The 16,964-nt window shown below is 44.2% G+C and overlaps 1 protein-coding gene and 1 non-coding gene across 2 annotated transcripts; one reads left to right on the top strand and one right to left on the bottom strand.

The window, feature by feature from the left end:
* Window positions 1-590: 590 nt before the first annotated feature.
* Ssr2 (signal sequence receptor subunit 2) lies at window positions 591-7,288 on the bottom strand. Its single transcript, XM_021637802.2, has 6 exons — window positions 7,214-7,288; window positions 6,851-7,005; window positions 5,985-6,083; window positions 4,235-4,343; window positions 2,247-2,324; window positions 591-1,139 (listed from the first exon to the last, which is right to left on the bottom strand). The coding sequence occupies exons 2-6, from the start codon at window positions 7,003-7,005 to the stop codon at window positions 1,029-1,031; spliced, it is 552 nt and encodes a 183-aa protein (XP_021493477.2). The 5' UTR covers window positions 7,214-7,288; the 3' UTR covers window positions 591-1,028.
* Window positions 7,289-11,643: 4,355 nt separating this feature from the next.
* On the top strand, window positions 11,644-11,750 carry LOC132652684 (U6 spliceosomal RNA). Its single transcript, XR_009590261.1, has one exon. It is a non-coding gene; the product is annotated as a U6 spliceosomal RNA (small nuclear RNA).
* The last annotated feature ends 5,214 nt before the right edge of the window (window positions 11,751-16,964 follow it).

Below are 16,964 nucleotides of genomic sequence, written 5' to 3'. Positions count from 1 at the left end.
ACTAGAACTAGAGGTTATGAACCACCGTGTAGATGCTGGAACCCAAGGTCAAACAGAGCAGCAAGTGCTCCTAACCACTGAACCACCTCTTCTATCCCTGGAACCACTTAGACCAGCAGTTCTCCACCTTCCTGGTGCTAACCCTTCATGTTGTGGTGGCCCCAAGCATAAAACTACTTTCACTGCTACTTCATAGTGTAATTTTACCACTGTTATGAATTGTAATGTAAATATTTGATGTGCAGGATATGAAACGTGGCCCTTGGCCCCACAGCTTGAGAACTTAAGACAGTGGGATAGAAATAGGCCTAAGAGCCGTTCTTCAGAAAGGAAGCCATTCTTTATAGATCAGGACCCTCAAGGCATGGTGGAGACATCAAGGAGAGCCAGCAAGGAAGGCTTAAGGTGGACTGTGTAATGATGGATTGAAAACAGAAAAAAAGATGGCCACGAGGGTTCAAAGGGAACAGGCACATCTCTGAGAATAGAGCACACCTTGGGACCAAGAAGTCTGCTGGCTTGCCCTGGAGCTGGAATTTCAAGACCTGGGCCCCAGAAATCACCTGCTGGTGCACAACAAGACAAACAGATGGGTATGGCATTTGTTTTTATTAGAAAACCCATTTGGTAAGTGCCCCTACTCCAGGCAGAGTCCATGTAGCCCCCATAGCTTTGATTTAATCTTCCACCCTCTTGAGAGGAGCTGCCAGGGGTTGGGGGTGTCATACAGTATCCAAAGGGCCCCTCCTGGACCCCCAAGAGTTCACATTAGCAGTAATACACCAACAGCACCTTGGTGGGACCCTCAAGCCCAAAGCTGTGGCTAACGGCAGTCCTGTTTTATGGCTTCAGTGAGGACAGGAGGCTCTCACAAACTTCCAGGGCTGCCCCTTGGATCTGGTTGAGTTGAGGGTAGGATCCAGGACAAAGTGGCCACGAGCCAAGGGCCAAGAGAACATATTTGATACCCTAAGGAGTCTGGAAAACACCTGGTTTTTTTTGAGAGAGAAGGGCCGACGAAACTGCATTCAGTTCTTCTTGGGTTTGGGAGTATCGTACTTCCTCTTGCTGGAATACCACAGGAGCAGAGGGATGCCTATGGAGGGCAAGGTCATGACCCCAAAAGCCGCCCAGTCCAGCTGTGGAGGAAAAGAAGGGCTTGCTTAGGAGTCTGGGTGCAGATGTAGGACAGAACAGGAAAGGAGAGCCTGGTATAATGAGAAGGGAGTGAGTAGCAGGACCCAGACTGTAAGCAGGACTTTGCCAGCCTCTCTCCTCAGACACAATGTTTCTCTAAAGACCAGTCTACTTTTCAAGCTGTGCAGCCAAAGATTTTGTCCTCACCCAAATTCTACACAGGTCTTGTCCCTCACAGGCAAGCCTCCTGTCACCTTGGACTATTTTCTGCATACTCTAGCTTGTTAAGCACTTGCCATTCCTGGATCACACTAGACCTTTAGTCATGAGCTGCTCTCAGTCTGCCCCTCCTTGCTGCTTTGACTGGTTAAACCCTCTCTGGACTCTAGATGAGACAGGTGGTGCCTCCAGCTCCTCCACGTAAACTCTGAGCGCAGCACTTCCCCTCCGCCTCCTCACTGAGCCTATGACATCACGGGGACTTTTGCTGTTGCTCATGTATCTCACATAGCCCAGGCTGGCCTCAAACTGGCTAAATGGTTGATGATGACCTTCAACTTCCTGCCTTTGTTCAGGAGTACCACCAGGCCTGGTTTTATGCAGTGCTGGGATAGAACCCAGGGCCTTGAGCATGCTGGGCAAACTACCAACGGAGCAATATCCTCAGTCCCCAGGTAATCTTTTAATGGGAGGGACTATGTCTTATGAATTCCCTCCTTCAGTGTTTAGTCAGCTCTGAAAAATTCTCTCCAAGCTCCAGCTGGGCATGATGGCATATGACACTCAACTATCCCAACACTGTGGCCCACTGAACCTATCGAGGCCTCCAAGAGACACACAACTCTTAAGTCAGGCTTCTACTTCAGGCTGATCAGAGGGAAAGGCCAGATCTATGGTGCTGGCTATTGTGAGCTCACTGAAAAAAAAAATCTGGGCATGATTACATCAGGAATATATCTAAAACTGTGTCTCTGTCTCTCTGTCAGTTTCTCTCACATAAAAACAACAAACAGTGCAGAACAAATCAATCAGTTTTCTAAGGAGATTCCAGAACCAAAAGAATGTTCTCAAAGCAGGACACAAGGAGAGAGGATACTAAAAGAACTTACAAAATGGGGTGAGAATCTCCGGTCAAACTCCCGCTGGGCAAGGATGCCCCCCTGCCCTGGGGCACTGGTGGAGCCAATCTGGAGGAGAAAAAAGAAGGTGTTAAGGAAAGCCTCAAAGTCACCTCATCTGAGAACAGGTTGTTCAAGCCAACACAGTTCTAGCATTAGACTTAGTTACCAACACACACAGGCAAAAGTGTGTAAAGAGCACACAGCTATAGCTCTAGAGGCAGAGCTCTTGTAGAACATGCAAGATGCTTTGATCCATCAGTAAAGAAAACACAAGAAAGAAGAGTTTGAGGCCAGCCTGGTCTACAGGGCGAGTTCCAGGACAGCCAAGGGTACACAGAGAAACCCAATATATATTTATATATTTATATATAAAATCAGACAGATTTAGCATTTTGTAAATGCTACTCTTTGTAAAGAAAAGCAGATGAGGAGACAGGAAAGCTTAAATCATGCATACTGGAGATCACCACACTGTAAGTGTCTGTTAAACAGGTCAGACTAGCTACACAACCAAAAACAAAGTTTCATCCACCAGACTTAGGCCCATTCCTGTCTCTAAGACAAGGTGTATAATGGAATTATTAGTCCTCAGCAATCAGTTACTTATTCCTCAAGAGAAAACGCCCTTTTCTACTTCACGAGGCTGACCAAGGCCAAGATAAAGCAGTAAGCATCACCCTGCAAACGCTGCAGCCCTACCCAAATGTACATTACCAGAGGACTGGGGCTACTCCACATTCCATTGCTCTGAAGAGGGGCCAAGAGTTTGGCGCTCACTGCAAAAACTGTTCTCAGGGAGCAGGTAAGCCTTTGATTTTTGTGTCTATTAACCCATCAAATACCAGATAGTACTGGGCACTGCAGCTCACACTTGTCATGCCAGCACTTAGGTGACTGAGGGAGGAAGGTTGGGAGTTCAAGGCCAGCCTCCTACACATATTGAGATTGAGAGTTTAAAGGTCAGCGTGGGCTATAGGAAAATCTGTCTTAAAGTAGGTAAATTAAAAAAAAAAAAAATCAGTCAATTAACTACTTAAAAATAAAGCTGAGTGCAGTGATGGTGAGTTACACCTGTAACCTCAGCACTGGTAAGACACAGGCGGAGGGATTATCACAAATACCCAGCCAGCTAAGTTGACAGAGTGAGCTCTAGGCCACCCAGGATGGTGCAGTGGTCCACACCATAATCCCAGCAATCAGGGAGTCAGAGGCAGGCAGAGCGATGTGAGTTCGAGGACAGCCTGGTCTACAAAGTGAGTCTAGGCCAGCCACAGCTGCACAGAGAAACCCTGTCTCAAAAGCAAAACAAAACAAAACAAAAGTAGCAGATAAAAACCAGAATCCTAGGTGGTGTACACCTTTAATCCCAGCATTTAGGAGCAGAGGAAGGTGGCTCTCCTGTGAGTTGGAGGCCAGACTGGTCTACACAGTGAGTCCCAGTCAGGACCACACATGAGATGTATCAAAAAACCAAAATAAAATGAAAGAAAGTTGAAGAGACAAAAAGTCTCCTGGAGGGTGTGCAGCAGCAGACGGAAAAGCTTGGCCTTCAGGTGGTAAACAGAACCTTCTAAGTGAGGGACGAGAACAGCAGTGGAGCCTGGGAAAGTGACTGGAAACGGCAGGGACAGCTATAAAATGAAGAGCAAATGAAACTTTGCAGAGTAAAGGGAAAGCAGAGGACAGAAGGGAGGAGATGCTGTGGTCTCTCATTTCCTGCAGCTACCTTGTTTTGGAACTTTACAATTGAAGCCAGACTTCCTTAGGACCATACCAGGTACACAGTCAACCCACCTCAGGAGCTGCCGTGAAAAGTGTCTGCAAGAGTTTTTAACAGGAGGCAACAGCCAAGGGATCAGATGCTTTCTAGCCTCGATGGGCACTCACACACACAGATCATTCATACATTTTGAGAAGAAACTGGAGAGTTCTTAAGGATACTGGGGCCCAAGCAGCTCAAGGTTTGGAGAACGTACCACAGCAGGCCCGTCCTCTTGGGCCAGGTAGGTAATAGTCGCTGAGGTGAAGTTGAAGTAACCGGCTTTGAGAGGGCGCAGGACCACTGTGTGGGAGACATTGCTAGCACTAGCCCAAGGGTTAAGGAAGAAAAAAGATGGTGAAGGCCTTTAATCCCAGCACTTGGGAAGCAGAGATAGGTGGTTCTCTCGTGAGTTTGAGGCCAGCCTTTCACTCTAGCTGAGGCTAGCTTTGATTTTGTGGTTTCTTCCTACCTTGGGCTTCCCAACTCTGGGTGTACAGGCAAGAGCTACCACACCCAACTAGTATGATAAAATTCTAAGGGGTCTATGAAATATTCATTATCAATATTTTTAAATGTAAACTTAAAAAAATACATAGTAACTTAGGGTCCCAGAAAGTCATTCACTGACTTTTTTTTTTTTTTTTTTAAGACAGGGGCTCACCGCAGCCTGGCCAGCCTGGAACTTACTACGCAGACCAGGCTGCCTCTGCCTCTGAAGTACTAGGTTACAGATGTGCATCATCGGACCTGGCAAGACTTTTTTTTAATTTATATTTGTCTGTATGTCTCCATGGGTGTAAGTCCACGTGCACATATACGTCCGTACCTAGAGAGGTCAGAAAAAGACCCTGGAGTCCATGAAGCTGGAGTTACAGATGGCTGTGAGCTCCCTGACATGAGTGCTAGAACCAAACTAGTGTCTTCTGTAAAAGTATGAGTGGTCTTACCCACAAGCATCACCCCACTCCACGACAGCAGCTCTTAAAAATACAGTAGACAGGATAAAAACAAAAGGAGCAAACAAAAATACAAACAGAGTATTGTATTTACTGTCATCAGAAATAGTTAAGCACTGGGCTGGAGAGATGGCTCAGAGGTTAAGAACACTGGCTGCTCTTCCAGAGGTCCTGAGTTCAATTTCCAGCAACTACATGGTGGCTCACAACCATCTATACTGGGATCTGATGCCCTCTTCTGGCATGCAGGTGTACAGGCAGTCAGAACACTCATGCACAAAATAAATAAATCTTAAAAATCTAAACTCGTAGCTGTAATTAAAGAGACGACAGCTCAGAGATTAAGTTCAAAGACTGGAGTTTGGTTCTGAGTATCCACATAGGATATAACCTTCTGTAATCACAGCTCCCAGGCATCTGAAATCTTGTCTCCGCATGCAGGCAAAAAAAAAAAAAAAAAAACTAAATATACTTTAATACACAAAACAGGGAGGGGACCACTAAACATGTAATTCAATTCGGGAGGCAGATGCAGGCAGATCTCTGTGCATTTGAAGCTCTGGTTTACAGCCGTGGGTTCCAGGGAAAGCCAGGGCTACACAGAGAAACCATGTCTCAAAACCCCAAAATAATTGTCAAATCAGAAAGCAGACATGCGCAGAGTAAGAGGGGAGGCTAAGAGGTTACCCAGATTCTCCATGCTAACATCCCACCAAACTGTTCTGAAAGTACCTCAGGAATAGAGCATTTACCCAGTCTATGTGAATGCCTGGATCTATCTCCAGCATGCAAAAGAAAAAAGCACCTTCAATATCCATTTGTGGCAACCGAATCTTTGTCTGTGTCTCCTTAAAGGAATGCAGGGTCTACAGCTGACAATTATCCTTCCTGATCTTCTCCAGATATATGACAAGAAATGAGCCCCATACCCAGACTATTTAAAGTACTCCTGCTGCTTTTCAGGCAATAACCCTCTCCCAGCCCTCATCACCTATAAAAAGAGGATACGGGGCAATCCGGTCCCATTTGACATTGAGCATACCAGAGACAATGCCAAAGTCTTCGGGAGGGAAGGAATCATCAGATAATTCCACATCTAATGCAGCACTAGAAAGCAGAGAAAACAAAAAGAGTAAGCGACATAAAATTAAGGCAGCTAACCAGAAAATCTACCTGCTGGTCAAAAAAAACCCGACAGTAACTTGGGTCTGCTTTGAAGAATCTAGACAAAGGCCTGGATTTTGTTGCTCAGAAACACCAGAATATTCAAATTTCCAGAAGTGGATGTGCCCAAAGCTATTCCTGCTCTAATTTCTGTATAGGGGAAGTAAGATGAAGATGGAAAAAAAAAAAAGAAAAAAAAACAGCAATAAAAGAGCACATGGGAGCCAGGTGGTGGCGGCGGCACACGTTTGTAATCCCAGCACCAGGGAAGCAGAGGCAGGCAGACCTCTGTGAGTTTGATGCCCATCTGGTTTACAGTGGGAGTTCTGGGATAGCCAGGGCTACAGAAAGAAACCCTGTCTTGAAAAACGAACAAACAAAAAGCGTTCAGGGGTGAGAGAAGGAAGCTGGGCGTCTCCACCCCAGGTAAAAGGACTGGATGTACAATCTGTATGCATTCCTTTTTTCACAAGTTCAATTTGTTCCGGGCACCCAAAGTGGAAGACGGTTTCTTGTAGTTCACCTAGGGATGCTTCCTTTTCAAAAAGCATCCTGCCAAAATAAGTCCTCTGGTATATTCATTAATTCATTCACTCACTCACGACATCCGATGCTGAAGGGCTCCGTAAGAGAACCCACTCCCCAATCAAATGTTCTCTCACATGGATGCTCAGAATCCAGAAAGGGGCATGCTAACCCCAAGCCGTTACCTGGAGCCAACATTGTAGATGTTATACTGCAGGGTCAGGTCCCGCCCTTCCACGGCGTATCTGTTCAGCAATGACTTGGAGGCCAAAAGCCTGGCTCCTTCTTCTGCTTGACTGACAGCTAACAGAGCCAACACCACAAACGCCAGCGACCTCATCTTTGGAAAAAAAGAGAAATGTGAACAGTCGACCCACGTATGGACAAGACCGCCATGCAGGCACGCTGCGCGGCGTCACACTCCCGCCCCAGAGCCACGTCGGCAGCCGCGGCGCCGGGAACAGCGGAAGCCGCAGCAGTGCGCACTGCGCTTCCGGTCAGGCCGGGTCGCGGCGGACCCTCAGGGCTGGGGCCGCTGCACAACTCACCGTGAGTACCGTAAACCCCTGGGCCACAGACAACCGGAAGACAATGTCAGCATCCAGAAGACCGGAAGCGGATCTGGCCGGAAACTGATGTCCCGCCCAGTGCCTTGTGGATTCTGTAGTTCTGAAACAAGCCCCACCTTCCCCTTTGTGGTGACTGCCACCCCAGAGGAAGGAGTTACCTAGAGTCCTAGACCCTTTCCTGTGTGTCCTCCATTCTCTCTCTTTTTTTAATGCACCCCCCATGTGAAAACCCTCTGTTTATTTAAGTAAACTAAAATGAAATAAACTTCAAAGGCACAATTTTAAAGTTCAAAACTTCTCCGACTTTGTTTTAAGGCTGCAGTAGCTAACACAGCCTTTCCTTGCAGTCTTGGATTTCCAAGCTGGCTGGTCCCTGCCTTATGTGACCATTTTATAAAGACCTCCGGACAGGGCCACAGACACCTTTTCAGGGAAAGGTCAGGCTGCCAAGCCTAACCACCCTGAATCAGTGCACCCACATAATAGGAGACATCTGACAGGTGAAAGTTGTCCTCTGACTTCTACATGTGCACCAGTGTGTGTGTGTGTGTGTGTGTGTGTGTGTGTGTGTACAAGTGTAGTGACACCAGCCCTTTTCTCAATAGGGAAGCAGAGGCAGGTTTCTGTAACTTCCAAGCCAATCAGGACTGCATTGGGAGGCCTGTCTCAGAAACAGAAAGAAAAATTGGAGAGTTGTAGAAAAAGATAACCATTGTTGACCTTTAGCCTCACATGCACACACACACATACGTGAGCATGTATTCACGCATATCACATGTACAGAGGAATTCTGTTCCTCTAAATCCCTTTTGTAGTATTTTTTTTTTAAAGATGTCTTTAATCTCAGCACAGGACAGCCAAGGCTACGCAAAGAAACTCTGTCTCAAAAAAGAAAAAAATTAAAAAGATTTATGTATGCAAGTGCTCTGCTTGCACTTACACGTGCAGGCCAGAAGAGGGCACCAGATCACATTACAGATGTGTTTGCTGGGAATAGAACTCAGGACCCCTGGAAAAGCCGGTGCTCTTAACCACTGAGCCATTTCTCCAGCCCCCTTTTGTAGCACTCTCACACTGAGTATGTGTTTATTGTGCCCTTAGGTGTTGGGGGATGACCGACTAGATAAGATTCTAGTTACATTCTCTCTTACACCTCCTTCTAGAACTCATAGAGATAACCCGCTTCTGCCTCCCAAGTGGAGGTGGGATTAAAAGTATGTCACCAAACCCTGCTCAGTGATTGAGGGTTTTCTTTGTTGCTGTTGTTTTATTTTTTTAATACTTGGGGACAGGGTTTCTCTATGTACTGGAAACCGGTTTGTAGACTAGGCTGGCCTTGAACTCTGAGATCCACCTTCCTCACCTCCCAAGTGCTGGAATTAAAGGTATGTTGTCACCACTGCCTGGTGTGATTGTCTTTTTACAGCACAACAATTTAATGTTTTTAAAAATTACTTTTTTGGGGCTGGAGAGATGGCTCAGTGGTTAAGAGCACTGTCTGTTCTTCCAGAGGTCCTGAGTCAAACTCCCGGTCCATCACATGGTGGCTCACAACCATCTGATGCCCGATTCGGGCAAGCAGGTGTACATGCAGATAGAGCACTCACATACATAAGATAAATAAATAAGACTTTCAAAATTTTACGTTATTCTTTCTGTGGATGAGCATTCTGCCCGGGGGTGTGTATGTGCACCCTGTGCATGCCTGGTGCTCAAGGAAGTCCGAAAAGGCTTCAGCTAATGGGGGAAGAGCCATCATCTGAGTTAGGACAAAAACTGCTTGTACATCCTGCTTCTATGTGCTTACTCTTCCAAGTTCATCCTCTTAATCAAGAATAAAATGTGAACTCTGGGAGACAGAGGCAGGCAGATCTCTGTGGGTTCAAGATAAGGATAGCCAAGGCTACACAGAGAAACCCTGACACCAAAAACAACAACAACAACAAAAATTAAAATAAAACAAGTAAAGTATGACTTGTCCAGAGACTTTAGTTAGAATTGTGGTCTCTGTCTTTGAATACCTGAGAGACCAAAGAATTAAAAATTAGTTTTTTGAGTTATTGAATTAAAGTTTAAAGCACAAGGGTAAATAAAGGTCAGACAGGTGGAGACATGTCCAGCCACCTGTGAGAAGGAACCAGCCTTACTGCATTCTTTCCTGCCCACTAGAGATACAGTTGCTAGGAAACCTGCCCAGATAGGCCCTCTTCCCTAGGACAGCCAAACAAAGGAAGCCAGACCATTAATGGTTTGGGAGCCTTCCTATAGCCAGTCCAAAATACAACATCCCCTCTTGTGTTTCAACCAATAGACACTTGCAGGTAGGAATTCTCCTGCTTTGCGCGCTCTGGGAGGGACTGGAATATTTAATCAACCACTTAACCTGAGCATGAGGCTCTCGGCTCTCAATCGCTGTGGTGGTGAGGGTGTGAGCCCAAGCTATAGCTTATAATAAAAAGAGCCTCATGTGTTTTACAATGGATTTGACTCCTGGTGGTCTTTTGGGGTCTCAAGAATTGGGCACAACACACCCAAACTTATTTTTGACAAACGACCTAAACTGTATGTGGGGAGTGGTACAGTAAAGAAACTGCCAACACGACTGTTCCATGGTGTAGCTAAGCGAAAGGTTTTTTAAAATTATAAATAAAAGAGAAAAAATATATATACAAAAGTATCCGGAAGAGTGCAGAGCAGGAAGAGAAATAGACTGAACATGACCAAGGTTATCTGTGAGAGAAGGGAAAATTACCAAAGATAAAAGAGAGCATAGCAGGGTATAAGAAGGATGAGTAGCTGGGGGGAGGGAACCCCTGATCTGGAGGAGGTTTAGGGTAGCTGAGGAGGTAGGAAGGGGTAGGATGTTAGCATGGACTTTGAAATATGTAACGGGTACTTATGGTACTATACTAAGGAAGCCTGGAGGCCAGCATGCTAATAGGCACCACAGGCAGTCACCTGTTCCTCAGCCAGAGATTATAAAAAAGATTCCTTTGGCTGATTGTTGGAGGGTGTTTTGAGCACTGTGTATTCAAATGCTGATTTCCTGTTTTAATGATTTATTTATTTAATTTTATGTGCACTGGTGTTTTGCATGCATGCATGCATGCCTGTTTGAGGGCATCAGATCCCCTGGAACTGGAGTTACGGACAGTTGTGAGCTGTGGTTGCTGGGAATTGAACTCAGGTCATCTGGAAGAGCAGCATTAGCAGCAGCAGCAGCAGCAAGTGCTCTTAACCAGAGAGCCACCTCTCTAGCCCGGCATTGTCATTTCTATGAAGTGCCTCCTGTCTCAGTGTTATATAAAAATTGTTCTCCATCATTTCTGAGTGGTTAATAAAGAGCTGAACAGCCAATAGCTGGGCAGGAGAGGATAAGCCCGGACTTCTGATTCCAGTAAGACTGACCCAGGTAGAGAGCAGAGAGAGGGGAGTTTCCAAAGAGGGGTTGCCATGAGAGAGTTACCAGCATTGTTAGATTAGAATAGCACAGTATCTGCTCTGCAATAGTGCCTGAAGCAATTAAAAAAATATAATAGCTCTCCATGCTCTCATTTGAGAACAAGGGCAGCAATAGAAAAAAGAACATATTTTTATGTTCAAAGAATGAGACCACAATTTTAACTGAAGTGTCTGGACAAGTCATACGTCATACTTTATTTGTTTTATTTTATTTATTTACTGATTTTGGTTTTTGGAGTCAGGGTTTCTCTGTGTGATTTTGGCGTCCAATGTGGAAGGCCTGTAATCCAAACGTAGACAGAAATCCAAGCTTAGAACAAAAGATTCAGGTATTAGACAAAGTCACAGAGCTGGGACAGAGTTGCTGAATTTAGGGCATGTAACTTGGCAGGAGGTGGTCCCTTTAAGAGAGAGTGGACCAGAGCCTTAGGCACACCCCTCAGGCAAAAAATTTACCAGAGCTGCATTGCCAAATGGACCCAGGACATGCTACAGTACATCCAGAAGCACACCAGCCTAAGGTACACAGCCTGTGAACTACAGATAGCTAGGGCCAAGAATAGCAGCACATTTGGGACCAGCTGCATTCCTGTGGCCACTGCAGCCACTGACACCACCTTCCCGAAGTGGGCAGAGGTCAGAATTGCTATCACAGGCCAACAGGACAAGGCAGGTGGGCCCAGGACAGTCAGCCTGGTAAACCAAGCCAAGTGGCAGAACTGCCTCTTTACTGTGAACAGAAGGGCTGGGGCAGGGCCTACAGCCAGCGGTAAGGGCTAGAGAATCACGGAAAAACCTGCACCCAAGCAGAAGGTAGAAGAGCAAAAAAACTTGGTATGGCAGAAGGCACTCCAACAAAAGTACACAAAACAAGCCAGACAAAGATGGACAACAATTTAGAGAAAACTAAATACTAAAATAGATATCAAGTTAAAAAGTGGTAAAAGGTGCTCACTTCGGCAGCACATATACTAAAATTGGAACAATACAGAGAAGATTAGCATGGCCCCTGCGCAATGATGACATGCAAATTCAGGAAGCGTTCCATATTTGTTTTAAAAATCTGGTAAAAGAGAGATAAATAAGTGCACATAGAAAGTTAGAAAGTAAAGTCTCCAAAGAAAGGAAAGAGGAAGAAAAATAAGTAAAAATGTTATGTAAATGGGCATAACAAAGTCTCTGAGAATAGGAGAGTGTTAGGGAGAATAAAAGGAAAATGTTTTCTACGTTAAAAATGGAAAATACAATGAGAGAGGGCATCTGGGTCTCGTATAATTTTGCTATACTTATCAGCATAGAAATGATTATATTTTCAGTGATGATTGCCATTTTATATCCTCTTTAAGAGAGATCAGAATAAAGCAGACTTATAGAAGGAGAAGACTAAAAAATTAAATGCTATATTAGGGCACTAGAACAGAGATCAGAGGATTTTTTTTAAATCAGAATAAAGAATCCTCAGAAGAATCCAATCTGGAACCTTCAGCGACAGCAAAAAAGGTAGTTCTAGGTGAGAAATATCCACAAAGGCCTGAGGAATTAGAATGGCAGCCCATAGAGATGAAATATGCTGAGTTTAAAATACAGATTCTGTTTAATGATGCTACCTTAGAACAATATTATACAATAGATTATGTGTTCCATTTTGTAGAGTTTGAAGAATTAAGATACATACACATGCTAATACATCATAGAATTGATACTTATTCAAGATTTCAGTCTGTTTCTGCCTTGAATTTTGAAAAAGATGATTCTGAGATTGCACATTTATTAGAGATGATGACACTCTTGGAAATGCCTTTACAGATTGAAGATGATGTTGCTTTGAAATATGTACCCGTTAGAATACAACAATCTTTTAGACATTATGGCATGAAACATGTTACTGGTACAGCTTACAATCCTACAGGACAAGCAATTGTAGAGAGATCTAACAGAGCTTTAAGGGAAATGCTCATAGAACAGAACAGGGATGTGGGACCTCCTAGAAATATACTAAATAATTCTTTATTGAACTTACATGTTTTAAATGTCAATGAAACAGGCACTATAGCTGCTGACAAACAATGAATTTTGGGAAGGACTGCTGAATTAGATCAACATGTATATGTGCTAACTTCAGAATGGAAGGAAATGTGTTGGAGAAGAGGTTTTGCCTTTTTTTCAACAGGAGAAGAAACAGGATCTTTCTTTCTTCTTCTTTTTTTAATTTTTTTTATTTTTATTTTTGGCTTTTTGAGACAGGGTTTCTCTGTGCAATAGCCCTGGCTGCCCTGGACTCACTTTGTGGACCAGGCTGGCCTCAAACTCTCCTGCCTCTGCCTCCTGGGGTGCTGGGATCACAGATGTATACCACTATGCCTGGATGACAACAACTAATTTCTATATTCTAAATACTTCTAAATTCTAAACACTAAATTCTAAATATTTCTAAATTTCAAACACTAGAATTTAGAAAACAAGTGCTGGGATTAAAGGTGTACACAACCATCTCCCAGGTTAAGAAAAATCATTTTTCATTTCTTACCAGTAACATAAGAGTGCCTTTAATAAATTATAATTCACTAATATTATCATTTTATATGTTTATCTTTTTATGCATACATAACCATTTTAAAGGTATGATGGTTGGTACCTTTAAAAGACCAACAAAGCTGGCCATGGTGGCACATGCCTGTAATCCCAGCACTCAGGGAGGCAGAAGCAGGAGGATCTCTGGGAGTTCAAGGCCATTTTAGTCTACAAAGTGAGTCCAGGACAGCCAAGGCTACACAGAGAAACCTTATCTCAAAACAAACAAACAAACAAACAAACAAACAAACCCAGAATGATCAACAACCATTGTGTTCTGCCTATGGACAACCTGAATGTTCTGTAACTGTTCTTGATGATACCTTTTATTATTTTTCTCAGAAGCGTTCTTTATTTTATGGTTTGCTTCTGAGATTGGAGGAATGATAATCTGTATTTTCCATTGCTGCAACAAATCATGTCCCCATAAATTCATGGCTGTATTAGCCACATATGGCTTTAATTTTCCTGTCTGTCTTTCTGGCCTTATACACTCCACCTGTTCTATGCTTTGTTTTACCAAAGTATTGGTATAATGTTCTTTTAAAATGTATACATCTTACCCTTGTTCATTCAAATGCTGATTTCTACCCCCACCAACTCTCTGGTTTCAATCCGGATACTGCATTGTGATACTCATTCTAAGCATCCTGTCTCAACTCTTGTGTAAACAGACCAAAATAAAGCAACTAGACACAATGTTGAGCTGGGAGGAGCCAGAGGACAGGAAATGAGTGGGAGGAGAAAGGGAGAAGAGAGCTAGGAGAGAGAGCTGGAGGGCAGATCTTGGACCAATGTGGAGAGATGAACTGGACCTAATATATCACTAAAAGCAAGTATAATGGGTGAAATCTAAATGTTAGGAAACTATGAGGGTTTGGAGGTTTAGGAGGGAGTAACTATTGCCCAGCATTGTGTTCTAGGTTTATTAAATAAACCCAGTCTCTGTGTGGTGATTTGGTTATACAGCTGTTTAGGACTAACAGCAGCTTTACCAGAAGATATATCAATAGTAAATTTTAATAGTAGTTTACAACAAATGGCGCCCAATAAACCAATAGTAAATATTAATCACCGCCATACAACACCAGAGATAAACTTCAAAAGCCAAAACTTCAATTAATACTTGTTTGACTTCTGAATCTGATACTATTCTATTTACTGCTGAAGTCAATGTTTGCAAAAAATCAGTGAAAACTTCTTTTGGGCCCTGTATAGTTTTAGTAAATAAACCAGGCCTCTTTCCTTATTCTTCAACTGTGTCCTAAGCATTTAAAGCTGCTAAATGACATAGTGCCAAGGTGTGATCATCAAATTCAAGCTGCCTTTGTAAGTCAGTATATTGACCTTCACCTAGCAACTGATTCTGTGAAATATCAGTACTTCTAGCCTTATGTTGTTCTATGGCCCCTGCTTCCTCTCTCCGACATGTTTGCCACTGTAACCGAAGACCAGCTTCCAATATTGCCGTTGCCAACTCTTTCCAGGCTTGAGGGATGATTCTGTTCTGAGTTGCCTGTGGTTCATGGTTCCTAGGAAGGCCGGGCAGGCACTGAGCTGGGTGCTTCTCCGTGAGAAGGTCCAAGCACTGTTGGTCTCTGGGTGGAAAAGGATAGAACATAAAAGGGGATCCATGTCACAGATTTCTGGTCCAGAAATGGGTGCGGGAGAAGGAGATTTGTCTCCACAGTAGGTGTTACTGCTCTTTTGACTGAGCTTCCGGCACCAGAGCTCAGGGCTCTGTGACAACGAGGGCCCGCCCTGACTCAGGCTATTGGCATCAGTGGGAGCTGAGGGCTTTGAGACTGAGTCAGGTGGTGACAGAGGCTGACCGGACTAATCAGACAGCTGCTGTGGGAACTGCGGAGAGCCGGATCCTGCGGATCCACACTGTGGCCGGGAGCTGAACAGCAGAAGCTTGGCTGGGCGAGCTCTAGTGGCTAACTGCAGGGGTTCTGCCTGGCAGTCCAGTCCGGAGGTTCAGACATCTTCGGTGAAGCAGATGGTGATTGCTGCTGCTTTATTTCATGTGAAATAGGGACTTATAAACCTTGAGCAGTGGGGACGGGCTTTGAGGATGTGTCTCATCGGCTGGGGCCTAGGACCCTGGCAATGCTCTATTTATAAGGAGAACGTTAACAGGTGAGGAGCTCAGGTGAATGAGCACCTTTAGCCACATGTTCTGGAGGCAGGCACAGAAACAGGAGAGAGCTTTGTCCCACACCTTCCATTCTCAGGCTGACATTTCAAGTCTCAAGTGTGAGATTTTCAAGGTGTGAACATGCTCCATCTCAACAGTCCCATGCCAATTTCCCTGGAGGGATGGACCACGAGCCCCGCAGTTGCCCGTGAATTTTATACCTGCTTCACATGATCAATGCATATCATACGAAATGCCTGCTTCTTTAAGTCTCCTCAAATCTACTATTTTTATAGGACTCCATTTAATTTCTTCATAACCTGGGGGTGCCCGTCATCTCCTGTTAGGTCTTGTGTAGTAACTGGATAAACTAAGGTCCGTTTTCTAACAACCTCTTCAGTTGCATCCTGCAGTGGTGCAGTAGGTTCTTGTCTAAATCGCTCTGTGTCCGAGTATTGTTCTGATTTTCATTTATTAGTCTTTTTAATTTTTAAGGCTTACATCTTATCAACCCACTTCTTATATTTGGCACAAAAAACTCACTATGGTTTCACCCCTATCACTAGATAGGAGAGAAGAAGGATAGAGGAAGGGGAGGAGGGAGAGAGAGAGGGAAAGAGAGAGAGATCCTTGAATCTAATTTCTTGTTTCTTCTGCTTGTAGCTGGTCTTTGCTACTTCGTGGGTTCTTGTTCTTCCCTTATCTTCCAGGTTTCATTTTAAAAGAAATAAAAATTCCAGAATTGTCACTGCAAGTCTGTGTCTGTGTCCCTGCAAAGGCTGCGGAGAGTGTCGGTCAGGGACCTGCAGTTACAGGAGGTCATGCAGCACCTGATGTGAATGCTTGGAACCAAACCCAGGCCCTCTGGAACTCTTCGTGTAGACCAGGCTAGCCTCAAATTCACAGAGATCCGACTGATTCTGCCTGCCTTCCTGGATCCGGTATTAAAAGCATGTGCCAGCACTTCCAGGCTCAGGATCAATCTTTAATTTTTTAAAGACATGTATAGATGTTTTGCCTACATGTATGTGTGTGTACCACAAGTCCAGAAGAGGGCACTGGGACCTTTGGAACTAGAGTTTCAGTTGGTGCTAGGTACTAAATGCGGTTCCTATACAGAAGAGTAGCCAGTGCTGCTAACTACTGAGCCATCTCTTAGTTCCTAACGGTTCAGCATTTTGACATGGCAACCTGAGGTTGTCATTTACAAATTTTCACTTAAAAAAAAAAAAAAGAAAGCCGAGGCGGTGGCAGATCCTTTTACTAGGCACTCAGGAGGTAGAGGCAGGCAGATCTCTGAGTTTACCTGGTCTACAGCGTGAGTTGCAGGACAACCAGAGCTACACTGAGAAACCCTGTCTCAAAAAACCAAGTAAAAATTTAAATATATTTTGACCACATTCTTCCCCTCCTCCAAGTTCATTCAGATCCTTTCTTTTTCACTTAAAAAAATTTTTTTTTAACATAGGCTCACTGTGTAGTCCTGGCTGGCTTACAATTATTATGTAAAACACACTCACAGAAATCTCTCTGCCTGTGCCTCTAGAGTCCTGGGAT

This window comes from Meriones unguiculatus, chromosome 2, assembly GCF_030254825.1.
Source record: "Meriones unguiculatus strain TT.TT164.6M chromosome 2, Bangor_MerUng_6.1, whole genome shotgun sequence".
NCBI classification, from domain to species: domain Eukaryota; kingdom Metazoa; phylum Chordata; class Mammalia; order Rodentia; family Muridae; genus Meriones; species Meriones unguiculatus.
The sequence above is the reverse complement of the archived record's forward strand: the minus strand, read 5'-3'. Positions and strand labels throughout refer to the sequence as shown.

Bases quoted from the DNA above. Each gene is read 5' to 3' on its own strand.
- Ssr2 (XM_021637802.2), bottom strand. From the start codon at position 7,005: ATGAGGTCGCTGGCGTTTGTGGTGTTGGCTCTGTTAGCTGTCAGTCAA. The intron at 6,084-6,850 runs GTAACGGCTTGG...TCTGCTTTCTAG, and splicing joins ATCTACAATGTTGGCTCCAG to TGCTGCATTAGATGTGGAAT. The intron at 4,344-5,984 runs GTATCCTCTTTT...CCCTTGGGCTAG, and splicing joins AAATGGGACCGGATTGCCCC to TGCTAGCAATGTCTCCCACA.